The sequence below is a fragment of the Cetorhinus maximus genome, unplaced genomic scaffold (genome assembly GCF_964194155.1).
Source record: "Cetorhinus maximus unplaced genomic scaffold, sCetMax3.hap1.1 HAP1_SCAFFOLD_315, whole genome shotgun sequence".
Taxonomy (NCBI): Eukaryota; Metazoa; Chordata; class Chondrichthyes; order Lamniformes; family Cetorhinidae; genus Cetorhinus; species Cetorhinus maximus.
Genome location: NW_027596265.1, coordinates 358998 through 386296, shown reverse-complemented (window position 1 = coordinate 386296; position 27299 = coordinate 358998). Strand labels below are relative to the sequence as shown.

At 49.4% G+C, this 27299-nt stretch overlaps 1 protein-coding gene across 1 annotated transcript in view; it reads left to right on the top strand.

The window, feature by feature from the left end:
* LOC144673213 (insulin receptor substrate 1-B-like) overlaps nucleotides 1-24682 on the top strand; it is a gene marked incomplete at its 5' end in the record, with an annotated part of 92936 nt that extends 68254 nt beyond the window's left edge. Inside the window, one exon of the mRNA XM_078535159.1 lies at nucleotides 23992-24682. Coding sequence (XP_078391285.1) covers nucleotides 23992-23999 — 8 coding nt within the window. The remainder of the gene's footprint in view (nucleotides 1-23991) is intronic.
* Nucleotides 24683-27299: the final 2617 nt, after the last annotated feature.

The following is a 27299-nucleotide window of genomic DNA, read 5'->3' as shown; positions in this document are numbered from 1 at the left end:
TTCGATCTGTCCGCAATCGTTACCCAGACCTCCCTGTCGCTTGCCATTTTAACACTCCACCCTGCTCTCATGCCCACATTTCCGTCCTTGGCTTGCTGCATTGTTCCAGTGAAGCTCAACGCAAACTGGAGGAACAGCACCTCATCTTCTGACTAGGCACTTTACAGCCTTCCGGGCTGAATATTGAGTTCAACAATTTTAGATCATGAACTCTCTCCTCCATCCCCACCTCCTTTCCGTTTTTTCCCCCTCCTTCTTGTTTTTTCCAATAATTTATATAGATTTTTCTTTTCCCACCTATTTCCATTATTTTTAAACGTATTTCCATCCATTGTCTTATCTCTACCTTTTAGCGTTTTTAGTATTCCTTCACCCCACCCCAGCCCCACTATCTGTACCTTGTTTGTCCTGCTTTCTACCCATAATTAGCGCATTCCTTTAGATAATATCACCACGTTCAACACCTCTGTCATTTTATCTTTGAAATCCATTGGTTATCTCCACCTATCACTGGCCCTTTACCTAGCTCCTCTTGTCCCAACACCCACCCCCCGCCCCCTAAAACCAGCTTATATTTCACCGCTTTTCTATTTTTAGTTAGTTCTGTTGAAGCGTAATGAGGACTAGAAACATCAACAGTGCTCTTCTCCACCGATGCTGCCAGACCTGCTGAGTTTTTCCAGGTATTTCTGTTTTTGTTTTTTTTGTGTGTTTGTGTGCAGGTAGGCTCAGGTGTGTGTTTGTGTGCAGGTGGACTCAGGTGAGTTTGTCTGCAGGTGGACTCAGGTGTGTTTGTGTGCAGGTGGACTCGGGTGTGTTTGTGTGCAGGTGGACTCAGGTGTGTTTGTGTGCAGGTGGACTCAGGTGTGTTTGTGTGCAGGTGGACTCAGGTGAGTTTGTCTGCAGGTGGACTCAGGTGTGTGTGTGTGCAGGTGGACTCAGGTGTGTGTGTGTGCAGGTGGACTCAGGTGTATGTGTGCAGGTGGACTCAGGTGTATGTGTGTGTGTGCATAGATGGACTCAGGTGTATGTGTGTGTGTACATGGACTCAGGTGTATGTGTGTGTGTGTACATGGACTCAGATGTATGTGTGTGTGTGTGTGTACATGGACTCAGGTGTATGTGTGTGTACGTGGACTCAGGTGTATGTGTGTGTGTACATGGACTCAGGTGTATGTGTGTGTGTGCATAGATGGACTCAGTTTGTGTGTAGATGGACTCAGTTGCGTGTGTGTAGATGGACTCAGTTGCGTGTGTAGATGGATTCAGGTGTGTGTGTGTGCGTAGATGGACTCAGTTTGTGTGTAGATGGACTCAGGTGCGTGTGCGTAGATGGACTCAGTTGCGTGTGCGTAGATGGACTCAGTTGCGTGTGCGTAGATGGACTCAGTTGCGTGTGCGTAGATGGACTCAGTTGCGTGTGCGTAGATGGACTCAGTTGCGTGTGCGTAGATGGACTCAGTTGCGTGTGCGTAGATGGACTCAGTTGCGTGTGCGTAGATGGACTCAGTTCCGTGTGCGTAGATGGACAGTTGCGTGTGTGTGTAGATGGACTCAGGTGTATGTGTGTGTAGAGGGACCCAGTTGTGTGTGTAGAGGGACCCAGTTGTGTGTGTAGAGGGACCCAGTTGTGTGTGTAGAGGGACCCAGTTGTGTGTGTAGAGGGACCCAGTTGTGTGTGTAGAGGGACCCAGTTGTGTGTGTTGAGGGACTCAGTTGTGTGTGTGTTGAGGGACTCAGTTGTGTGTGTGTAGAGGGACTCAGTTGTGTGTGTGTAGAGGGACTCAGTTGTGTGTGTGTAGAGGGACTCAGTTGTGTGTGTGTAGAGGGACTCAGTTGTGTGTGTGTAGAGGGACTCAGTTGTGTGTGTGTAGAGGGACTCAGTTGTGTGTGTGTAGATGGGCTCAGGTGTGTGTGTTTGTGTGTGTAGATGGGCTCAGGTGTGTGTGTGTGTAGATGGGCTCAGGTGTGTGTGTGTGTAGATGGGCTCAGGTGTGTGTGTGTGTAGATGGGCTCAGGTGTGTGTGTGTGTGTAGATGGGCTCAGGTGTGTGTGTGTGTGTAGATGGGCTCAGGTGTCTGTGTGTGTATGTAGATGGGCTCAGATGTGTGTGTGTGTGTGTGTGTAGATGGGCTCTGGTGTCTGTGTGTGTGTAGATGGGCTCTGGTGTGTGTGTGTAGATGGGCTCTGGTGTCTGTGTGTGTAGATGGGCTCTGGTGTCTGTGTGTGTCGATGGGCTCAGGTGTGTGTGTGTGTGTGTGTAGATGGGCTCAGTTGTGTGTGTCTAGATGGACTTATTTGTGTGTGTGTGTGTATAGATGGGCTCAGGTATGTGTGTGTGTGCATGTAGATGAGCTCAGGTGTGGTTGTGCGTGTCGATGGGCTCAGGTGTGTGTGCGCGTGTGTGTGTGTGTGTGTGTGTGTGTGTGTGTGTGTGTGTCGATGGGCTCAGGTAAGTGTGTGTGTGGCGATGGGCTCAGTTCTGTGTGTGTGTGTGTCGATGGGCTCAGTTGTGTGTGTGTCGACGGGCTCAGGTGTGTGTCGATATGCTCAGGTGTGTGTGTGTGTCGATGGGCTCAGGTGTGTGTGTGTGTCGATGGGCTCAGGTGTGTGTGTGTGTCGATGGGCTCAGGTATGTGTGTGTGTGTCGATGGGCTCAGGTATGTGTGTTTGTGTAGATGGGCTCAGGTATGTGTGTGTGTGTGTGTGTAGATGGGCTCAGGTATGTGTGTGTGTGTAGATGGGCTCAGGTGTGTGTGTGTGTAGATGGGCTCAGGTGTGTGTGTGTGTAGATGGGCTCAGGTATGTGTGCGTGTGTGTAGATGGGCTCAGGTATGTGTGTGTGTGTGTAGATGGGCTCAGCTATGTGTGTGTGTGTGTGTAGATGGGCTCAGGTGTGTGTGTGTGTAGATGGGCTCAGGTGTGTGTGTGTGTAGATGGGCTCAGGTGTGCGTGTGTGTAGATGGGCTCAGGTGTGTGTGTGTGTAGATGGGCTCAGGTGTGTGTGTGTGTGTAGATGGGCTCAGGTGTGTGTGTGTGTGTGTAGATGGGCTCAGGTGTGTGTGTGTGTGTAGATGGGCTCAGGTGTGTGTGTGTGTCGATGAGCTCAGGTGTGTGTGTAGATGGGCTCAGGTGTGTGTGTGTTTGTGTCTGTAGATGGGCTCGTGTGTGTGTGTGTGTAAATGGGCTCAGGTGTGTGTGTAGATGGGCTCAGGTGTGTGTGTGTTTGTGTGTGTAGATGGGCTCAGGTGTGTGTGTGTACATGGGCTCATGTGTGTGTGTATGGGCTCAGGTGTGTGTGTGTGTAGAGGGACTCAGTTGTGTGTGTGTGTGTTTAGAGGGACTCAGTAGTGTGTGTGTAGAGGGACTCAGTTGTGTGTGTGTAGAGGGACTCAGTTGTGTGTGTGTAGAGGGACTCAGTTGTGTGTGTGTAGAGGGACTCAGTTGTGTGTGTGTAGAGGGACTCAGTTGTGTGTGTGTAGATGGGCTCAGTTGTGTGTGTGTAGATGGGCTCAGGTGTGTGTGTTTGTGTGTGTAGATGGGCTCAGGTGTATCTGTGTGTGAAGATGGGCTCAGGTGTGTCTGTGTTTGTGTGTGTAGATGGGCTCAGGTGTGTGTGTGTACATGGGCTCAGGCATGTGTGTATGGGCTCAGGTGTGTGTGTGTAGAGGGACTCAGTTGTGTGTGTGTAGAGGGACTCAGTTATGTGCGTGTGTGTAGAGGGACTCAGTTGTGTGTGTGTGTGTTTAGAGGGACTCAGTAGTGTGTGTTCAGAGGGACTCAGTAGTGTGTGTGTAGAGGGACCCAGTTGTGTATAGAGGGACTCAGTTGTGTGTAGAGGGACTCAGTTGTGTGTAGAGGGACTCAGTTGTGTGTAGAGGGACTCAGTTGTGTGTAGAGGGACTCAGTTGTGTGTAGAGGGACTCAGTTGTGTGTAGAGGGACTCAGCTGTGTGTAGAGGGACTCAGCTGTGTGTAGAGGGACTCAGCTGTGTGTAGAGGGACTCAGCTGTGTGTAGAGGGACTCAGCTGTGTGTGTGTGTAGATGGACTCAGTTGTGTGTGTGTCTGTAGATGGGCTCGAGTGTGTGTGTGTCTGTAGATGGGCTCGAGTGTGTGTGTGTCTGTAGATGGAGTCGCGTGCGTGTAGATGGAGTCGCGTGCGTGTAGATGGGCTCGGGTGCGTGTAGACGGGCTCGGGTGCGCCTGTGTGTGTAGACGGACTCAGGTGCGCCTGTGTGTGTTGACGGGCTCAGGTGTGTGTGTGTAGATGGGCTCAGGTTTGTGTGTGTGTGTGTGTGTGTGTGTGTAGATGAGCTCAGGTGTGTGTGTTTGTGTGTTGATGGGCTCGGGTGTGTGTGTGTGTAGATGGGATCAGGTGTGTCTGTGTGAGTAGATGGGCTCAGGTGTGTCTGTGTGTGTAGATGGGCTCAGGTGTGTCTGTATGTGTAGATGGGCTCAGGTGTGTCTGTGTGTGTAGATGGGCTCAGGTGTATCTGTGTGTGTGTGTGTGTTTGTGTGTGTAGATGGGCTCAGGTGTGTGTGTTTGTGTGTGTAGATGGGCTCAGGTGTATCTGTGTGTGAAGATGGGCTCAGGTGTGTCTGTGTTTGTGTGTGTAGATGGGCTCAGGTGTGTGTGTGCTTGTGTTTGTAGATGGGCTCAGGTGTGTCTGTGTGTGTAGATGGGCTCAGGTGTGTCTGTGTGTGTAGATGGGCTCAGGTGTGTCTGTGTGTGTAGATGGGCTCAGGTGTGTCTGTGTTTGTGTGTGTAGATGGGCTCAGGTGTGTGTGTGCTTGTGTGTGTAGATGGGCTCAGTTGTGTGTGTGCTTGTGTGTGTAGATGGGCTCAGGTGTGTGTGTGCTTGTGTGTGTAGATGGGCTCAGGTGTGTGTGTGCTTGTGTGTGTAGATGGGCTCAGGTGTGTGTGTGCTTGTGTGTGTAGATGGGCTCAGGTGTGTCTGTGTATGTAGATGGGCTCAGGTGTGTCTGTGTGTGTAGATGGGCTCAGGTGTGTCTGTGTGTGTAGATGGGCTCAGGTGTGTCTGTGTGTGTAGATGGGCTCAGGTGTGTCTGTGTGTGTAGATGGGCTCAGGTGTGTCTGTGTGTGTAGATGGGCTCAGGTGTGTCTGTGTGTGTAGATGGGCTCAGGTGTGTCTGTGTGTGTAGATGGGCTCAGGTGTGTCTGTGTGTGTAGATGGGCTCTGGTGTCTGTGTGTGTGTGTGTGTAGATGGGCTCTGGTGTCTGTGTGTGTGTGTGTGTGTAGATGGGCTCTGGTGTGTGTGTGTGTAGATGGGCTCTGGTGTGTGTGTGTGTAGATGGGCTCTGGTGTGTGTGTGTGGGTGTGTGTGTGTGTGTAGATGGGCTCTTGTGTTTGTGTGTGTAGATGGGCTCAGGTGTATCTGTGTGTGAAGATGGGCTCAGGTGTGTCTGTGTTTGTGTGTGTAGATGGGCTCAGGTGTGTGTGTGCTTGTGTGTGTAGATGGGCTCAGGTGTGTCTGTGTGTGTAGATGGGCTCAGGTGTGTCTGTGTGTGTAGATGGGCTCAGGTGTGTCTGTGTGTGTAGATGGGCTCAGGTGTGTCTGTGTGTGTAGATGGGCTCTGGTGTCTGTGTGTGTGTGTAGATGGGCTCTGGTGTCTGTGTGTGTGTGTGTGTAGATGGGCTCTGGTGTGTGTGTGTGTAGATGGGCTCTGGTGTGTGTGTGTGTAGATGGGCTCTGGTGTGTGTGTGTGTAGATGGGCTCTGGTGTGTGTGTGTGTAGATGGGCTCTGGTGTGTGTGTGTAGATGGGCTCTGGTGTCTGTGTGTGTGTGTGTAGATGGGCTCTTGTGTGTGTGTGTGTGTGTGTGTGTGTGTAGATGGGCTCTTGTGTGTACGTGTGTAGATGGGCTCTGGTGTATATGTGTGTGTGTGTAGATGGGCTCTGGCGTGTGTGTGTGTAAATGGGCTCATGAGTGTGTGTGTGTAGATCGGCTCGGGTGTGTGTGTGTATGTGTAGATGGGCTTGGCGGTGTGTGTGTGTATATAGTTGGGCTCGGGTGTGTGTGTAGATGGGCTCGGGTGTGTGTGTAGATGGGCTCGGGTGTGTGTGTGTATATAGTTGGGCTCGGGTATGTGTGTAGATGGGCTCGGGTGTGTGTGTTGATGGGCTTGGTTGTGTGTGTTGATGGGCTCGGGTGTGTGTGTTGATGGGCTCGGGTGTGTGTGTTGATGGGCTCGGGTGTGTGTGTTGATGGGCTCGGGTGTGTGTGTTGATGGGCTCGGGTGTGTGTGTTGATGGGCTCGGGTGTGTGTGTTGATGGGCTCGGGTGTGTGTGTAGATGGGCTCGGGTGTGTATGTAGATGGGCTTGGGTGTGTGTGTGTGTGAAGATGGGCTCGGGTGTCTGTGTGTGTGTGTGTGTGTGTGTGTAGATGGGCTCGGGTGTGTGTGTGTGTGTAGATGGGCTCGGGTGTGTGTGTGTGTGAAGATGGGCTCGGGTGTCTGTGTGTGTGTGTGTGAAGATGGGCTCGGGTGTCTGTGTGTGTGTTTGTGTAGATGAGCTTGGGTGTGTGTGTTTGTGTAGATGGGCTCGGGTGTGTGTGTGTTTGTGTAGATGGGCTCGGGTATGTGTGTGTTTGTGAAGATGGGCTCGAGTGTGTGTTTGTGAAGATGGGCTCGGGTGTCTGTGTGTGTGTGTAGATGGGCTCGGGTGTCTGTGTGTGTGTGTAGATGGGCTCGGGTATGTGTGTGTGTGTGTGAAGATGGGCTCGGGTGTGTGTGTGTGTGTGGATGGGCTCGGGTGTGTGTGTGTGTGTGGATGGGCTCGGGTCTGTGTGTGTGTGTGGATGGGCTCGGGTGTGTGTGTGTGTGTGAAGATGGGCTCGGGTGTGTGTGTGTGTAGATGGGCTCGGGTGTGTGTATGTGTGTGTGTGTAGATGGGCTCGGGTGTCTGTGTGTGTGTAGATGGGCTCGGGTGTCTGTGTGTGTGTAGATGGGCTCGGGTGTCTGTGTGTGTGTAGATGGGCTCGGGTGTGTGTGTGTGTGTGAAGATGGGCTCGGGTGTGTGTGTTTGTGTAGATGGGCTCGGGTGTCTGTGTTTGTGAAGATGGGCTCGGGTGTGTGTGTGTCTGTAGATGGGCTCGGGTGTGTGTGTTTGTGTAGATGGGCTCGGGTGTGTGTGTTTGTGTAGATGGGCTCGGGTGTGTGTGTTTGTGTAGATGGGCTCGGGTGTCTGTGTGTGTGTAGATGGGCTCGGGTGTGTGTGTGTTTGTGTAGATGGGCTCGGGTGTGTGTGTGTTTGTGTAGATGGGCTCGGGTGTGTGTGTGTTTGTGTAGATGGGCTTGGGTGTGTGTGTGTTTGTGAAGATGGGCTCGGGTGTGTGTGTTTGTGAAGATGGGCTCGGGTGTGTGTGTTTGTGTAGATGGGCTCGGGTGTGTGTGTTTGTGTAGATGGGCTCGGGTGTGTGTGTCTGTGTGTAGATGGGCTCGGGTGTGTGTGTCTGTGTGTAGATGGGCTCGGGTGTGTGTGTGTGTGTGTGTGTGTGTAGATGGGCTCGGGTGTCTGTGTGTGTGTGTTTGTAGATGGGCTCGGGTGTGTGTGTGTAGATGGGCTCGGGTGTGTGTCCGTGTGTGTGTGTAGATGGGCTCGGGTGTGTGTCTGTGAAGATGAGCTCGGGTGTCTGTGTGTGTGTGTGTGTGTGTGTGTGTGTGTAGGTAGATGGGCTCGGGTGTGTGTGTGTGTGTGTGTGTAGATGGGCTCGGGTGTGTGTCTGTGAAGATGGGCTCAGGTGTCTGTGTGTGTGTGTGTGTGTGTGTGTGTGTAGATGGGCTCGGGTGTGTGTGTGTCTGTGTGTAGATGGGCTCGGGTGTGTGTGTGTGTGTGTGTAGATGGGCTCGGGTGTGTGTGTGTGTGAAGATGGGCTCGGGTGTCTGTGTGTGTGTGTGTAGATGGGCTCGGGTGTCTGTGTGTGTGCGTAGATGGGCTCGGGTGTGTGTGGGGAGCGTGTTTAAGCGTGACAATGGTTGTGGCTAAACTGCTTGAGAATCCAGTTTGTAACTAGTGACCTTGGCAGAAATGGCTTCTCAGGACTGACCCAGCTCGAGAGTGACGCTGCCTCAGCATCAACTGGCGGCTATGGTACTTGGTCAGCGACTCGGGCACCATGAGTTCATATCGCCCTTTGGCAATTTGAGGCACTGTATTCAATGAAGTGCCGACTGGTGCCCTGAGTAATGCTGGACTCGCATCAAAGCCCCACACATTGCCAGCAAACTCTGAATTGCTTCACTAATTCCCTTCAGCTCGTGGGAGCTGCCAATCCTATCCCGTCTGGCCTGGTTCCAGATCCACGCAATGTCATTGATTCCAAATGCTGACCGGGGCAGCAAGGACTGGGCGAGAACCATTAGCCAGCGATCCCCACCTAACAAAGTCTCATTTTGCTTTGGAGAAAAAGCCCTAGGTGTGGCAGGCGCTGCCTTTGCCCGATCTCCCCACCTGACCGCTCAGCTGGAGAGTTAGCTGCTGCAGGAGTCGGGCGAGGAGTTCAATTGCTCTCTTGGGAGGTGATGGTTTGTGTTTAAAATGTACATCTCTCCAGAGCCATATCAGTCAGGTACCCGCATCAGATCATCAGCTGCGTCAGGCGTGTGTCTGTGTGTGGGGTTGGGGGTGTGTCTATGGGGGCGTGCGCGTGTGTGTGGTACAAACAGGCCCCTGATGTTTATGGAGTTTCTCCTGCGACATTGGATTCTGAGACGAGACAAGCCAGATGAATGTTGATTTTAGGGACCTGACTTGAACTCGGAAACCTTACCTTGAAGCCAAGGAAAGGGAAAATGAAAATACATATCAGTGAGAAGAGGGAACTCAGGAACCTGTTTTTCATTCTGTTGGCATGGCAGCACAGAAAACATTGGGAACATGTCAGGGGGAAGGAGTTGCTGTTCAACACAACAGTCCCTTGTTCGAGTTGCCTCAGAACAACTCTGGTCAGCTGAACGAGAGTACGGTATCGGATGGTCTGTTGCACTATCCCCTTGCAACAAGGATAACTTACGTTTGTATAGCACCTTTAACACAGTGAAGCATCAATCAGGCAGAATTTGACCCAAGCCACGGAAGGTGATATGAGGGACAGTTGATAATGAGGGACAGGTGACCAGACCAAACGCTCGGTCAAAGAGGTCGGTTTTAAGGAGCGTCTAAATGGAGGAGACAGGGGCGGAGTGGTTTAGGGAGGGAATTCCAGAGCTTTTGGACCCAGGCAACTGAAGGCACGGCCGCCAATGGCGGAGTGATGGGAATCAGTTCTGGGGGGTGCACCAGAGATCAGAATTGGAGGAATGCAGAGATCTCGGAGTGTTGTAGGATTGGGGTAAGGGGGTGGAGCGGGGGAGCAAGGCCATGGAGGGATTTGAAAGCAAAGATTCAAATTCCAAAATTAAAGTTTCACTGGGACCTCACGTGACCCAATAAATTGCAGCCCAGAACATTTAGCTTCCTTTCAGTGTGGTACTGAGGGAGTGCTGCACTGTCAGAGGTACCATCTTTTGGGGGAGATGTTAAATCGAGACCCCCTTCTGCCCTCTCTTAGGACTAAACCACCCAATATCCCAAAGCACTATTCGCAGAAGAGCGTGAGAGTCCTCCTCAGTGTCTGGGGTCAATAGTGATCCCTCATCCAACATCACTGAAAACAGATGGTCTGGTCATTATCAGGTTGGGGTTTCTCCGCACAGTTTGCCTGCTGAGTTTCCTACATTACAATAGCGACCACACATCAAAAGTTGGCTGTGAAACGCTTTGGAAAGTTCTGAAAGGCACTGTGTAAAATGCAAGTTCTTTCTTAGTGAGACCCGTCCATCCCTGAAAGCCAATAACATTAAAATGGGAACTCACCCCAACCTGAGCTTCTTTCAGATCCCACCCGCCTCCCCACCCCCAGAATCTGCCATGTTTTGGCACAATCTCCATCGTGAATAAGTGCACAACTTCAGTGCCAGGAAGTGTCACACTTGCTTGGGATTATACATAAAGCAGATTTCCTGTGAGCTGCAGATAAAAATAGCTGGATCTGCACCTTCCGATCCATCGAATGCCTCATTCCATAACTGAACTCAAACAGAACCTGCAGAAATACTGTAAACCATTGCATTCAGCTAGTTTTGTAGATTATCACAGTGGAGTGAGCACAGTATTTGCAGTCAGAGATTTGGGACTGCAGTGCGCACTTAGATCAGAATTATTATTCAGTGGGAGTGATTTGGAAGGGTTTTGGCCCAGTAGAATTGTGTACACTGAGAGTGAATGAATCCCATTAGGATTGTGTACAGTGGGAGTGAATGGAAGGGGTTTGGGTCCATTGGGATTGTGCACAATGGGAGTGAATGGGAAGGGGGTTTGGGTCCATTTGGATTGTGCACAATGGGAGTGAATGGGAAGGGGGTTTGGGTCCATTGGGATTGTGTACAGTGGGAGTGAATGGGAAGGGGTTTGGGTCCATTGGGATTGTGTACAATGGGAGTGAACGGAAGGGGTTTGCGTCCATTGGGATTGTGTACAGTGGGAGTGAATGGGAAGGGGTTTGAGTCCATTGGGATTGTGTACAATGGGAGGGAATGGGAAGGGGTTTGGGTCCATTGGGATTGTGTACAATGGGAGTGAACGGAAGGGGTTTGCGTCCATTGGGATTGTGTACAGTGGGAGTGAATGGGAAGGGGTTTGAATCCATTGGGATTGTGTACAATGGGAGTGAATGGGAAGGGGTTTGATCCATTGGGATTGTGTACAATGGGAGTGAATGGGAAGGGGTTTGATCCATTGGGATTGTGTACAATGGGAGTGAATGGGAAGGGGTTTGGGTCCATTGGGATTGTGTAGAATTGTAGTGGTTTAGTCTAATGCGATTTAATACAATAGGAGTAGATGAGTAGGGGGGTTTAGTTTGCACTGGTTCCCAAACTCAGTTGGGGCATGTGTGACAAGCAGAAACAAAATGTTGAGGAAAGATAATTAGTAGGCGAACCACACTGAATGAACCTTTTCGTGCCTACTCTAAGAACGCTGGAGGCCAGAGCTGGGGCAGGTGAACCAGCTGAATTTTGGCTAACGTGTCTTGTGCAACCGCCTAGAAAGATAAAGGCTACAGTGAGCAAGAGGAAGCCAAAAGTGACCTATGTTCAAACACTTCATTACTTGGGAACCCAGATGAAGGGCTGAGGGCCATGGTGCAGGACTCCATCGAGGCTAGACAAAAGGGCAAGGGTCATAGTGTAGGACACCATCAAGGCTAGACAAAAGGGCAAGGGTCATTGTGCAGGACAGCTTCAAGGCTAGACAAAAGGGCAAAATTCATAGTGTAGGACAGCTTCAAGGGTAAGCGAAAGGGCAAAGGCCATAGTGCAGGGCACCATTGAGTTAGAAATGAGAGGGGATAAGATGGACCAAAGAGTGTTGGTTTGGTGACATCACAGAGTGCAGAAGAGGCCCTTTGGCCCAACGAGTCTGTACCGACATGTGAGAAACACCTGACCTACCTACCTAATCCCGTTAACCAGCACTTGGCCCATAGCCTTGAATATTATAACGTGCCAAGTGCTCATCCAGGTACTTTTTAAAGGATGTGAGGCAACCCACCTCCATCACCCTCCCAGGCAGCGCATTCCAGACCGTCACCACCCTCTGGGTAAAAAAGTTTTTCCTCACATCCCCCCTAAACCTCCTGCCCCTCACCTTGAACTTGTGTCCCCTCGTGACCAACCCTTCAACTAAGGGGAACAGCTGCTCCCTATCCACGCCCCTCATAATCTTGTCCACCTCGATCAGGTCGCCCCTCAGTCTTCTCTGCTCCAACGAAAACAACCCAAGTCTATCCAATCTCTCTTCATAACTTAAATGTTTCATCCCAGGCAACATCCTGGTGAATCTCCTCTGTACCCCCTCCAGTACAATCACATCCTTCCTATAATGTGGCGACCAGAACTGCACACAGTACTCCAGCTGTGGCCTCACCAAGGTTCTATACAACTCCAACATGATCACCCTACTTTTGTAATCTATGCCTCGATTGATAAAGGCAAGTGTCCCATATGCCTTTTTCACCATTCCACTAACCTGCCCCTTTGCCTTCAGAGATATATGGACACACACGCCAAGGTCCCTTTATTCCTCAGAACTTCCTGGTGTCATGCCACTCATTGAATATTTCCTTGTCAAATTACTCCTTCCAAAGTGTGTCACCTCACACTTTTCAGGGTTAAATTCCATCTGCCATTTATTTGCTCATTTGACCATCCCGTATATATCTTCCTGTAGTCCAAGACACTCAACCTCACTGTTAACCACCCGGCCAATCTTGGTGTCATCTGCAAACTTACTAATCCTACCCTCCACATAGTCATCTATGTCGTTTATATAAATGACGGATAATAGGGGACCCAGCACAGATCCTTGTGGTACGCCACTGGACACTGGCTTCCAGTCACTAAAGCGTCCTTCTGTCATCACCCTCTGTCTCCTACAGCTAAGCCAATTTTGAACCCACCTTATCAAATTACCCTATATCCCATGTGCATTTGCCTTCTTTATAAGTCTCCCATGTGGGACCTTGTCAAAGGCTTTGCTGAAATCCATATAAACTACATCAACTGCACTACCCTCATCTACACACCTGGTCACCTCCTCAAAAAATTCAATCAAATTTGTTAGGCATGACCTCCCTCTGACAAAGCCATGCTGACTATCCCTGATCAAACCTTGCCTCTCCAAGTGGAATTAGATTCTCTCCTTCAGAATTTTCTCCAATAGTTTCCCTGCCACTGACATGAGACTCACTGACCTGTAGTTCCCTGGCTTATCTCTACAACCCTTCTTAAATAGCAGAACCAGTCCTCGAGCACCTCCCCTGTGGCCAGAGGGGAATTAAAAATTTGGCTCAGAGCCCCTGCGATCTCCTCCCTTGCCTCCCTCAGCAGTCTGGGACACAAATCATCGAGACCTGGAGGTTTGTCCACTTTTAAGCCTGCCAACACCTCCAATACCTTGTCACTCCTTATATCAATTTGCTCAAGAACCTCGCAGTCTCTCTCCCCGAGTCCCATACCTTCATCCTCATTCTCTTGGGTGAAGACGGATGTGAAGTATTCGTTCAACACTCTACCGATGTCCTCTGGCTCCACCCATAAATTGGTCCCTAATGGTCCCTACTCTATCCCTGGTTATCCTCTTCCCATTGATATACTTATAGAATGTCTTGGGATTTTCCCTATTTTTACCAGCCAGAGCTTTCTCATATCCTCTCTTTGCTCTCCTAATTGCTTTATTAAGCTCCACCCTGCACTTTCTGTACTCCACTAATGCCTCCGCTGATTTGCTTCCCTTGTACCTACTAAAAGTCTCTCTTTTCCTTCTCATCGTATCCTGAATTTCTCTGGTCATACATGGTTCTCTGGGCTTGTTACTCCCTCCTATCACCCTAGAGGGAACATGTTGGGCCTGTACCCTCCCCATTTCCTTTTTGAACGCCCCCCCCACTGCTCCTCTGTAGATTTCCCCACAAGTAGCTGTTCCCACTCTACCCTAGCCAGATCCTGCCTTATTTCACTAAAATCCGCTCTCCCCCAATCCAAAACATTTTTTTGCAACTTGTCTATTTCTTTGTCCATAACAAACTTAAATTGTACCATGTTGTGGTCGCTATCACTAAAATGCTCGCCCACCACCACCTCAGCCACCTGTCCGGCTTCATTCCCGAGAATTAGGTCCAGCACTGCGCCGTCCCTTGTTGGACCCTCTACATGTTGACCTAAAAAGTTCTCCTGTGCACATTTCAAGAAATCGACTCCATCCAAGCCCTTAACGCTATGTCTATCCCAATTAATGTTGGGAAAGTTGAAATCACCTAATATAATTACCCTACTGTTATTGTTTTTACACACCTCCACAAATTGTGCACATATTTGCTCCTCAATTTCCCGCTGACCATCTGGGGGTCTATAATAAACACCTAACAATGTGGCTGCCCCTTTTTTATTCCTAAGCTCTACCCACAAAGCTTCATTCGATGTCCCCTCCACGATATCATCTTTCCCTACTGCAGTAACTGACTCCTTAACTAATAATGCAACGCCTCCTCCTCTTTTACCCCCTCCCCTGTCTCGCCTGAAGATTCTATATCCCGGAACGTTGAGCTGCCAATCCTGCCCCTTCCTCAACCACGTCAACCTTGGGTATTAAAAATTAGCCGATTGTTGGAGGAAGTAATACTGAGACAGATAAGAGGAGTTTTGAGAGCCCGTGGAAAGAATGAATATACAGTCGGGGACAATGTAAGTGTCTTGATGCCAACGCATTGAGGATGCAGGGAGGGCACAACCCTGTTGCCTTCACCATTGGGTTGGGAGGAAAGAGTTAAGTTGCATTGCAGCTGAGTCTGGCATGTTGAAAGACATCGAACTTGTGAGTCTAACCCAGCTTGTGTTTTCATTAACGACAGAAAGGTTCTTTGGAGCTGCCTGTCACATGTAAACAAGCCATCAAATCTTGGGAATGGCTCGATCACACCACCAGCATCAAGAAGGGATTCATAAAATAACCACGACTTGCTGGGCATTTAGTGCCGGGGAAGTAAGGTTGAAAGGTGGGGGGTGGTGGGGTGTATTCTGAGGTCAGTCAATGTGCACAGATTTGATCAGACTATTTCCAAGGTGAATCCAATTAGAAATCATATTTCAATAATTGTTCTGTGCCCATGGGGATTCTTAACTGAATTACCTCAGTGTACAGTACATTTACAGCAAAGAAGGAAACTGAGCTTAACCACTTAGGCACGTTATATAAAACACCTTGCCTGGGGCACACACTCCCTGTCCACATACCTTCCTGTTGACACTACATTTAGTCACCTAATGGACCCAAACCCCTTCCCATTCACTCCCATTGTACACAATCCCAATGGACCCAAACCCCTTCCCATTCACTCCCATTGTACACAATCCCAATGCACCCAAACCCCTTCCCATTCACTCCCATTGTACACAATCCCAATGGACCCAAACCCCTTCCCATTCACTCCCATTGTACACAATCCCAATGGACCCAAACCCCTTCCCATTCACTCCCATTGTACACAATCCCAATGGACCCAAACCCCTTCCCATTCACTCCCATTGTACACAATCCTAATGGACCCAAAACCCTTCCCGTTCACTCCCATTGTACACAATCCCAATGGACCCAAACCCCCTCCCATTCACTCCCACTGTACACAATCCTAATGGACCCAAAACCCTTCCCCATTCACTCCCATTGTACACCATCCCAATGGACCCAAACCCCTTCCCAGTCTCTCCCATTGTACACAATCCCAATGGTCTCCATTGTCAATCAAAAATCTGTCTAACTCAGCCTTGAATATGTTCAATGAGCCTCCACTGCTCGCTGGTGAAGAGAATTTCAAACAACCCTCAGAGAGAAGAAATCCCCCCTCCTGTATGTCTTAAATAGGAGGCCCCTTATCTTGAAATTGTGCCCCCCAGTTCCAGATTCTCCTTGAGGTGAAACATCCTCCCAGCGTGTATGGACTCCTTACCTGCTGGGAGTGTAGGGGTTTGTGTAGGTACTTATGTGTATGCGATAAGCATGTAGGTTTGTCTGTATATGTCATGCATGTGAACATGTATATTTGGGATGTGGTTTGTGAGTATGTAATTTTGTTTTCTATCAGTAGCCAGTTATATTTTTCTATTCGGTGCTCCTAATGGTGAGGGGTGTCAGTACGAGGGATAGAAACACTTCCCATTATAAACACTCAATGCCAAGTAGAAGACGAGTGAGACTTTAAAAAATCTTGAACTTCTCTTGAGCCTTTTACAACCTCAGGATGTCCCAAGATGCCGAAAAGCCAATGATGCACTTCTGAGGTGTGCTCACTGTAGTAATGTAGGAATCGCAGCTAGCTCACACAACCAGGAATCAGATCATATTTTCTTACTAATATTGGTAGCGGGATTATTATTAGCCAGGAAGGCTTGCCCCGCACCCCAACAATTCACACCCCAACAATTCACACCCCAACAATGCACACCCCAACAATTCACACCCCAACAATTCACACCCCAACAATGCACACCCCAACAATTCACACCCCAACAATTCACACCCCAACAATGCACACCCCAACAATGCACACCCCAACAATGCACACCCCACCGCAACACCCCACCGCAACACCCCACCACCCTCAAGCTAGCCATGCAAACCATGGCTCTTATACCATTTCTAACCCCGTGCTGTACCTGTCCTGGGAGTGTTTGATGGGGACAGTGTAGAGGGAGCTTTACGCTGTATCTAACCCTGTGCTGTACCTGTCCTGGGAGTGTTTGATGGGGACAGTGCAGAGGGAGCTTTACTCTGTATCTAACCCCGTGCTGTACCTGTCCTGGGAGTGTTTGATGGGGACAATGTAGAGGGAGCTTTACTCTGTATCTAACTCCGTGCTGTACCTGTCCTGGGAGTGTTTGATGGGGACAGTGTAGAGGGAGCTTTACTCTGTATCTAACCCCGTGCTGTACCTGTCCTGGGAGTGTTTGATGGGGACAATGTAGAGGGAGCTTTACTCTGTATCTAACTCCGTGCTGTACCTGTCCTGGGAGTGTTTGATGGGGACAGTGTAGAGGGAGCTTTACTCTGTATCTAACTCCGTGCTGTACCTGTCCTGGGAGTGTTTGATGGGGACAATGTAGAGGGAGCTTTACTCTGTATCTAACCCCGTGCTGTACCTGTCCTGGGAGTGTTTGATGGGGACAGTGTAGAGGGAGCTTTACTCTGTATCTAACTCCGGGCTGGACCTGTCCTGGGAGTGTTTGATGGGGACAGTGGAAGAAGGTTAGACCCTGTTGAACATTGTATGGAAACTAACAGCTCAAAGCCCTTTTGGTGCTTGAACTGCTGTGAGCTGAGAAGCAGCAGCTGTGGGCTTTTAGCCAAATCGCACATTAACAGCTGTCATTTCCATCAATGATAAAGGTTACAGGAGCTGGGTCTCCTTTTGCTCTGAGTTAACTGCATGGCTGAAATGTCTCTCGCAGTGATTCTGGCCCAACGCACTGCTTGATTCAGAAAATTTTTGAAAACTATTTAAAGTCTTGAACATTAAAAATAACGCCATACGAGAGGGGCCCGATTTAGTGTCAAAATCTGACTTTATGTCAATTTTCAACCTGTATTGGATCAGCCACCCGCTGCCAGTGAGGGTCTGTGTTCCAGCGGAGCCGCTGCCGTCATTCGGGAGGAGAGTTACCCGCCCCCTCTCCTCGCTAATTTTCTTTTCCTGTTTCACTCCCTCCCTGCATGAATCCCCCATCCTCCCCCACCTTTACTGAAGGCACTGACATTCACCCACAGCCCCTGCCTCAGTCAGCTGACCCTCCTTTGTCTGAGAGTTCAGACAGCGAGGCTGTGCAACTTGAGGGTGCTTCGCTGCCTCTCCAGTCTGGCTGCCGATCCCCCCCCCCCGCCCCCCCGCCCTCCACCCCGTCCACCTCACCCAATCTCCACGTGCTTTCTGACATTGCAACCGTGAGGCTGTAAACAACTGCATTCATTTAGCACCTTTGAACATCCCAGGGCCCTTCCCAGTACCGGTAATCAGAATAACGTTGACACTGGGCCACATAATGAGATTATCGGTCAGGTGACCCAAAGCTTGGGTGTGCATCGTTGGGTTGTATCGTGGGTCATGAGTGACCAAGTTGGAGGGGGAAGGGCGCTGGGTACCGGGGCAGGGGAAAGGAGGGGTGAGGACTGGTTGATCAGCAAACCACTCGGCGCGTTACTTTCCGTTCTCTGTTCTCTACACCTCCCCACTTTCCTCTTCACCCCAGTCACCTACCCCACCTGCTCCCGCCACAGCTACCCACTACTTTTTAACTGCAGTTTTGAGAAACATTCGCATTGCATTGAGAGAGGGGAAAAAAATAACTCCCGTCAGTCGTCTGCCCTGCAATTCACAGAATCAGAAATGACTGGGGCCCATCGTGAGGGTGGCTGAGAGACTGACTGGAGAGCCAGTTTCATCTCGTCGAATGTTCCAGCAGGAATGTCTCAGAGTATTAGCAAACAGTCTAATCCTTTCATGCTACCCAGTCCTGGCTGTGCCATGTTGTAGCCCGACATTTTACATTAACCCTACCCTATCCTTCCCTTGTCCCTGTTTTAACTTCACTCTATTTGTCGGACAGACTACGCTTCTCTCACGCCGAGTCCCACTCCCAGATACGAGAGCACCTTCTAGTTGGACACTCTGAGGGAGTGTTGCACTGTTGGAAGTACCATCTTTCGGATGAGCTGTTAAATCAAGGCCCTGTCTCCCTTCCCGGGGTGGGCATAAAAGATCCTACGGGCGCCATTGGAAGAAGCACGAGGGTGTTCTCTCCGGTGTCCTGGAGCCAATACTTATCCCTCCACCAACCGTCACTGGAAAGCAGATGATAAGGTCATCCCGTTGGGTGTTGTGGGAGCTTGCTGTGCACATGTTGGCTCTCAGTCCTCCTGCAAGTCAACAGTGAATACACTTTCAAAGTACTTCATTGGATGTAAAATGCAATGCAAGGCGCTACAGAAATGCAAGTCCATCTTTGCTATTGATGAAGGGGTGATGTGCTCCAGGTGTTTAAAATGATAAAAGGGAATTAGTCACGTAGATGGAGAGCGAAACCATTTCCTCTGGTGGTGGAGCCCACAACAGGAAGGTACTATCTTAAAATGAGCGTTAGGCTATCCAGGCCAGGTATTCTTCACTGGAATACCTTCCTGTTGGTGAAAAACTGGAACTCTCTTGCCCACTCAAAAGGCTGTGAATGCTGGGGATGAATTGAAAATTTGAAGACTAAGACCGATAGATTTTTGTTGGGTAGGGGAGTTCTGGAGCAAAGACAAAGTAAAGGTGTTATGATAAAGATCAGCTGTAATCTATCTGAACTGTGAAGCAGGCTTGAGGGACTGATTGGGTTTGAGGGGCTGAATGGCCTCCTCTTGTTCCGATCCCAACCTTTCTCATTTTATTTTCCATGGACAAACACTAATAAATCCAATGGGGGAATTCAGGAGAAACTCCTTTACCCAGAGAGTGGGGAGAATGTGTGACTCGCTCCCACAGGGGGTGGTCGAGGTGAATAGTATCGATACATTTAAGGGGGAAGCTGGATAAACACATGAGGGAGAAAGGAATAGAAGGATAGGCTGATAGGGAGAGATGAAGAGGGGGGGTGGGGGGAGGCTTGTGTGGAACAGAAACACCAGCACGGAGCAGATGGGCCGAATGGCCTGTTTCTGTGCTGGGAGATTCTTTGTGAATCAGGCAGAAGTTGACTGTGAGCCAAGAAGTGGCATTTGGAGGGGTGACCAAGAGCTCAGGGAGGGGTGGATCCTGAGGAGGGTCTCGGAGGGGAACCCTGTGGTCTAGGAACGGTGGAGCGAAGAGCGGATGAAGGCAGCAGACTTGAGGGCTGGGATGCAGGTAGAGGTGCCTAGTCTGTTTGGACTTCATCCTGGAGGTTTCATGAAATGTCCACTTGCCTCCCATCGCCCCTCTCCACAATTCTGCCATTGGCCACCAGACATGTCCATCCTCGCAGTGCCCATCTTCCCACGGCCAATTGGAGAAAGAACAGAGTCTTTGTTACTCTATCGGATGATTCTTGACGACCCTAATTCCAATATTTTTACAATTAATAATCGAAATTGCTCATGGAAAAGCAAAACAATGCATGTTTTGTGTTCAAAGGCCCCAATTCTTTCTCCTGGCTTCGCTTGCTGTAGTGACCTGGTGATTAATCTTTAAGTCCAGTGCCTCAGGGAGTGGGCCATACAATCGAGCAGTTAAATTGGGCAAAGGTGGGCAAAGCCTTCGGTGGGCCCGAGTTGGTTGAAAGACCCAGTTAAGAATCCTAAGTATGTCCATTAACTCGAAACAGAAATTATGACTCACGCTCCAAACATCCCATAATTCAGGGCCTTATGTCAGATCGTGTTACAATCATGTGGCGAATGTGCGTCTGTCTATTTAACTGCAGCCCCCACTTTCCATGAACCTCATACAGATTTAGCTAGGGGTTATACTTAACAGTTTTATATATAAACTTATATCCCTCGCAGCCCAGAACCTATTTTTAACGTTCAGTGACGTGCACTCTCTCCTGTGAGTTAGAAAAGCTCAAGTCCCACTCCAAAGACTCGAGGGCAAAATCCAAGCCGCTACTCCCGATGGCCGCAGTGAGAACACGCCTCGCTGCACTGCCCAGAGGTACCATCTTTCACACAGGGCGTTAAACCGAGGGCCCCATCTGCTCTCTCGGGTGGAGCTGAAGAAAACACCGTAGCCGCTATTCAGAGTAGAGTTGCAGTTTCCTGGGGCCCACGTTTACCCTCTACATTGGCGCCCTGCCAACACGGCTAAAATAGAATACCTGGTCGTTGTCGGTTTGCTGTTAGTGGGATCTTGCTGTGCGCAAATTGGATGCTGTGTTTGCCACGTTACAACTTCCTAAAAAGTTCTTAATTGGCTGTAAAGCACTTCTGGAGCGTCCTGAGGTCGAGGTGCTATCGAACTGGAAGTCCTTTGTTTGAACAGCGCTCCTTGTGAGAATCTCAGCAGCAAATCCTTGTTCCGCCAGGAGTCTGGCAGTCCATAGGGGTGACCTGATCGAGCTCCTTTAAATAATAAAGGAGTTGACAGAGAGAAGATGTTTCCATTGTGAGAGAGACCAGTACTTCAGACCATCAGCATAAGACAGTCACCAATAAATCCAATGGGAAATTCAGGTGAAACTTCTTTACCCAGAGAGATCACATAGAGTTGTGAGGCAAATATATAGATGTACTTAAGGGGGAAGCTGGATAAACACTTGAGGGAGAAAGGTATAGAAGGATATGCTGATAGGGGGAGATGAAGAGGGGGGTGGGAGGAGGCTCATGTGGAGCAGAAACACCAGCACAGGGCAGATGGGCCGAATGGCCTGTTTCTGTGCTGTGCATGAGTGAGGCCTCCCATTCATGGAACAAATAAAGACTTCCATTTATATTGTGCCGTCCACGAATTCAGACTGTTCCAAACTACAGCAAGCTTGCACAGTTCAAACGCGTAGGGGAGGGATACCTGATGGGTGCTCATCTGACAAGATTACAGTGAAAATCTTTTCACTTCAATAAACATTGATGCCTGTGTGTGCATCAGTGCGTGTGTGTGTCAGCGTGTGTGTGTATCTGTGTGTTTGTGTGTGTGTGTGTCAGTGTGTGTGTGTGTATCTGTGTGTGTGGGTCAGTATATGCCTGTGTGTGTGGACGTGCGCGCGCTTGGTGTCGGTGTTTGGGATGGGGGTGGGTGCAGGGACGGTGTTGGGGGTGGGGGGAGGGTGCGGGTTGGGTGGGTGACGGTGGGGGTAGTGTGCGGGGTGAGTGACAGTGTTTGTTAGCTGTATTGCAGAATTGTCAATGCACTGGCAAATGACCAGTTGGACAGGGGAAGCTGACTGGGAAGCACAGACTGTACCAGATTATAATTAAGAAATGCTGGTCATGATACTTTGTCTTGCCAGAGAACTGAAGGCTGAGGGAGTCTAGGGAGCCCCCAAAATTAAATCAATCCAACGAGCAGACTTTCACAACTCAGTGATATGTTACTTATTGCAGCCAGCCTGCCACAGCATGAGAGGAAATCTCCTCTGTTTGGTCCTTCCACTTGCGGCTGTATCTCCTCTGGTGCAAGGAAACAATTTCTCATTGCCCAATTCAGTTCTCTTCATGGCCTTGTCCCCTCCCTATCTCTCCAATCTCCTTCAGCCCTACAACTCCTCAAGTTCCCTGCACTCCTCCAATTCTGGCCTCTCCACAATCCCCGATTCCCATCGCTCCACCACTGGCGGCCGGGCCTTCAGCTGCCTGGGGCCCTAAGCTCTGCAATTCTCCCCCTAAACCTCTCTGCACTCTCTCCCTCCTTTAAGACCCTCCTCAGAACCTACTTCGTCGCTCATCTGTACCCATGTGACTCGGTGTCAGTTTTTGTCTGATCATACTCCTGTGCGTAGCGCCTTGGGGTGTTTACTGTGTTCAGTGCGTTGTCTGGATTGCGAGTTGTTGCTGGATGAATGCAGAGATGGTCATTCAGCAACCTGCAGCAAAGCCTTTGTTAAGCATTATGGCAGTGCTGAAATGTGCAGTGAACATCAGCTCCCACCGCCCACTCCTGCTCCAACGGCAGGCGAGACTGAGACCATAAGACATAGGCGCAGAAATTAGGCCATTCGGCCCATCGAGTCTGCTCCGCCATTCAATCATGGCTGATAAGTTTCTCAACCCCATTCTCCCGCCTTCTCCCCATAACCTTTGATCCCCTTACCAATCAAGAACCTATCTATCTATCTCGGTCTTAAATACACTCAATGACCTGGCCTCCACAGCCTTCTGTGGCAATGAATTCCATAGATTCACCACTCTCTGGCTAAAGAAGTTTCTCCTCATCTCTGTTCTAAAAGGTCTTCCCTTTACTCTGAGGCTGTGCCCTCGGGTCCTAGTCTCTCCTACTAATGGAAACATCTTCCCCACGTCCATTCTATCCAGGCCTTTCAGTATTCTGTGAGTTTCAATCAGATTCCCCCTTCATCCTTCTAAACTCCACCGAGTATAGACCCAGAGTCCTCAAACGTTCCTCATATGTTACCGCTGAGCTAAGACTCACACTGAGGCCTGCCTGCCTGTCACCTACTGTCGGCATCCCCAACTCGGCCTGGCTGCATTCCTGGAGGTTTTGTCATGCGACCTCTCACTGTCCTGCCCCCTACGCTCCCACCATCGGACCATCCCATAGCCAAAGGCAAAGTGAACAGAGTCCTCCTTACCGGACTGGACGATTCTTGACTCCCATTTTGTCTCCTATCCCCGATATTTTTGTAACTAACAAATTGAAGTGTTGAAAGAAATTGAAATAAGCGCAACTTTGTTCAATGCTGCATGGTGGTGTAGTGGCAGTGTCACTGGACTAGTAATCCAGAGAGCCTGGCTCATTCTCTGGAAATATGGGTTCAGATCCCGCCACGGCAGCAGGAATCGAATAAATCTGGAATTAAAAGCTAGTCTCAGTAATAGTGACCGTGAAACTATCATCGATTGTCGTAAAAACCCATCTGGTTCACTGATGCCCTTTGGGAGAGGAAATCTGCTGCCCTCAGTCCTCAGCACTGCCATGCCAGGGTAGTTAGGGATGGGCAACAAAAGCTGGCCTTGCCAACGACACCCACAGCCTCCTGGGTGTTCCTTGCAGCAGTGCCCTGAAGGTTAATCTTCTCTTCCTACTGACACGAAGCCAACCCTTGGAGGGCTGGGAAGCCCCTATCCGTTTTCTCCTGTTGTCACTTGAGTTACCCTCTGCTGCGTTTTGTGAGAAAGCCTTAATCTCAAAGTAAGCATGCCCCGAAATGTTAAAATTCCACAAAAAGGACATTCAAATAGCCTTCCTGAAATCATCAAGCCCCCCTTTTGAGTGAAGCCTGGGTTCCTAGAGATTGGCAGCGGGTGGGATCCTCAAATCATTTAGCCCTCCCCAAAGACTGTGCGCTGTCTCGATTTGGACTTGGTACCAACTCCAGGATCTGACTTATCGAACCTTGCCGTTGGATGCATTTGAAGTGGGATTGCCTTGAGTAGCGCCATCCTTTAAACATGTCAATCTGAAAAAGGGCAACTGCACCAAGTTAACCCCCGGCGGGAGCCTGAGGCCTACCTGGTGCTGGTACTAGGAGCCAGCTTTTCTGATATCATTATCTTAGCAACAAGGGGGTGGCATTTAAAGGCATCATTTAGTCAATCGTGCACGTTAAAGGTCTCATTATTGACTGGCATTGCGCCATTTTGTCCTCACCTTGCCAGGGCAGAGGTACCTACTGCAGCTGGCAAGCCTAGTTACTGTGGTAACTACCCAGTTAAGCCCTGTCTAATTTGTTTTTCTTCCTTTCTCCTTCAGATTGTTGATATCAGGCGCTCCCTCGTTTTCTGAAGCATTGAGGGAATGTTCTGCAGCCAAGCAACTGCTCTCCCCCCCAGCCCGACCATCCCGCCTCCCACCAAACCTCATCCGAGCTACGTTTACAACCAAGATGCAATTTTCAGCCATTTCAAGCTACAGCCAACTCACCTCAGGAGCCGGACTTGAGAAATAAGTTATTACTTTAATTTTGCACATTGAAACATTCTGCATCATGGGCAATGCACTTAGCCACATCCTCAGTGTGCTTCGAACTACCGTCAAGTCTTTCAGGAGAGGAAAGGTGGGCTGAGGAGGTGGGGAGGGGGGGGTGCGGAGGAGCCGAGAAAAAACATATTGCCGAGCCAATCTTCAAAACGGCAAGTGTCCCATCAACCGGATGCAAACTGGACTAGCTTTCTTTCCCGATTTCTGTATGAACTCCTCCGTGCCTGGTCACAGGCCGACATAGGAATGTTGAGTGGCAAGTTGCAAGAGGCCAGGACGTTGGAGTACAGATGTACCAACGCCTCCTGTACTGCGAGGGCCGAATGTTTGCAACCTGCCCTTGCCAAACTCAAGAACATTGCCATTGTGACTGTATTTGATGCTTTTATTTAACGTTACTTGTTGAATCAGCCACAGTCGGCTCATAAATGCCTTTCTGTAGAGGGAGAGCAGATGTAAAGCCAATCAGTTTGAGTCTCTTTTCATTTTCATGTCCTCTCCCTCCTGTCTACAGCTGATCATGAGAGAACCTGTAAGAGATGCACTGTCGAAAAGGTGACACTTCCAGTGCCTTCTCGATCTAACAAAGTTGGCCACTTGCCTTGACTGGGATGGGGCAGAAGCCAGCTTCAATTACCAGCTCAAACTTCACCAGCACAGCGGCTGAACCAGCCAACGCCATCCAGGTGCCATGTACCCTACACGCACAAACTGACCTCTCAAACCGTAAAGAGTGCTGACGCCACATTTGCGTTTAGAAAAATAATGGCACCCACGTGTTTTTCCCGACCGCGTAAGATAGTTCTCGTGACAATGAAGGGGTCTTCGGCCTAGCGTTACCCACACTGGTCAGACGTATCCCTGGAGCCTTCATCGCACATGACCTCCCGACCTCCAGTCGCCGCACTCTCTCATCATTGGCCACCCGGTATGTCCATCCTCGTAGCACCCCGCCTTCCCGCCACTAATTGGCCAGTGAACAGACTCCTCATTAACTGATTGGATGGCGGTGACTGTCAGCCTCTTTATCTCATCCTCCCAATGTTATGATAAATTTTCAATGAAAATATTAGCGTTTTTAAAGCCACTGTGACATTTCTCTGGAGTAACGCTTGGAGCAGTAGCCTGGAGATTAATTTTCAATTCCTGGAGACTGCTGGAGTGTTGGCACCCCCTCCTCCTGCCTGTGTAAGCAGCCACTGCTGCACCCAGAATTGGAAGCTAGGAGCACCTTGAGTTTGCACCTACCATCCAGACAGACTCAGTGGAGATGTTTTTTCAGTGGGATGATGCTATGCGCCTGGATGTCACAGTGAAATTGAGTATTTAATTATTGGGCTATTGGCATTTATTGGCAAAATATCAATGTTGCACCAGCCTATATTTGCATTATAACAAAGAGGTTGTCCCAATTGTCCTTGCAGTAACTTCACAAAGCCCAGTTCCCTGACTGCCTTTTCTCGCTCTGTTTTTGCATTTCTCTTTCCATCCCTCTTCCTTCTCCTAATTTACAACAATCCCTTTCTTCTTCACTCTCAACTTTCATTCTGTCACATCTCTGTATCTCTTATCTCTCGCTGTCTCACTTATCTTTTCTTCCCATCTCTCACCTGTCTCTCATTCTCTCTCTTTCTTGTCCCTCTTCCCCTCCCTCTCTTTCCAGCTTTCCTTCAATTTTGTTTCCTCTCTCTCTCTCTCTCTCTCTCTCTCTCTCTCCCTCTCCCTCTCCCTGTCCCTGTCCCTGTGGGTGAATACCCTCCTACCCATTGGGATGACCTTCACTGAAGGCCTGGCTGTCAGCCCCACCCTGGCACCCACCCCCCGACACACACACACATACTGACACAGACACACTGACAGACAGACACATACACTTACAGGCACACACTGACACACACTGGCATTGACAGACACACACACGCACATTGACACAGACACGCGCTCATACACAAGCACATGCACACACAAAGACACACACTCACACAGACACACGCGCATACACACACAGGCGCGCACACACAGACACACGTACATTCAGACACACGCACACATTCAGACACACACATTCAGTAGGAAACACACATTCAGTCAGACACACATTCAGTCAGAAACACACATTCAGTCAGACACACATTCAGTCAGATACACACACATTCAGTCAGAAACACACATTCAGTCAGACACACATTCAGTCAGATACACACACATTCAGTCAGACACACATTCAGTCAGAAACACACATTCAGTCAGACACACATTCAGTCAGATACACACACATTCAGTCAGACACACATTCAGTCAGATACACACACATTCAGTCAGACACACATTCAGTCAGACACACTTTCAGTCAGAAACACACATTCAGTCAGAAACACACATTCAGTCAGAAACACACATTCAGTTAGACACACATTCAGTCAGAAACACACATTCAGTCAGATACACACACATTCAGACACACACACACACAGAGTTATTACGGTGTAGATGGAGGCAGTTTGGCCCATCATGTCAACACAGGCTCTCTGAGCATTTTAACTTAGTGCCAATCTCCTGCCTTTTCCTGCTGTAACCCTGCACATTGTTTCTATTTAGATAATCGTCCAATTCCCTCTTGAATGCCTTGATTGAACCTCCCTCCAGCACACTTCCAGGCAGTGCTTTCCAAATCCTAACTACTCGCTGTGTGAATAAGTTTTTTCTCACCTCGCATTTGCTTCTTTTACAAAACACTTTAAAACTCTGTCCTCTGGTTCTTGATCCATTTACAAGTGGGAACAATTCCTCCCTATCTGCTCTGTCCCGACCCGTCATGATTTTGAAAACTTCTATCAAGCCTCCTCTCTCTCTCTCTCTCTCTCTCCCTCTCTCTCCTCTCTCTCTCTCTCTAACACACATTCAGACGCACACACACACACTGGAGGGAATCATAGGCCAATGGCTCCACTCTCCTCTAATAGAGACACTGCCTTTCATTGGTCAGTAAACTCGTCCAACCCCTCCAAAACTCGTCCACTTTTGTTGAAATAGGGGACGTAATAACTCACGGAAAGATTAGTAATGACTTTATATATTTT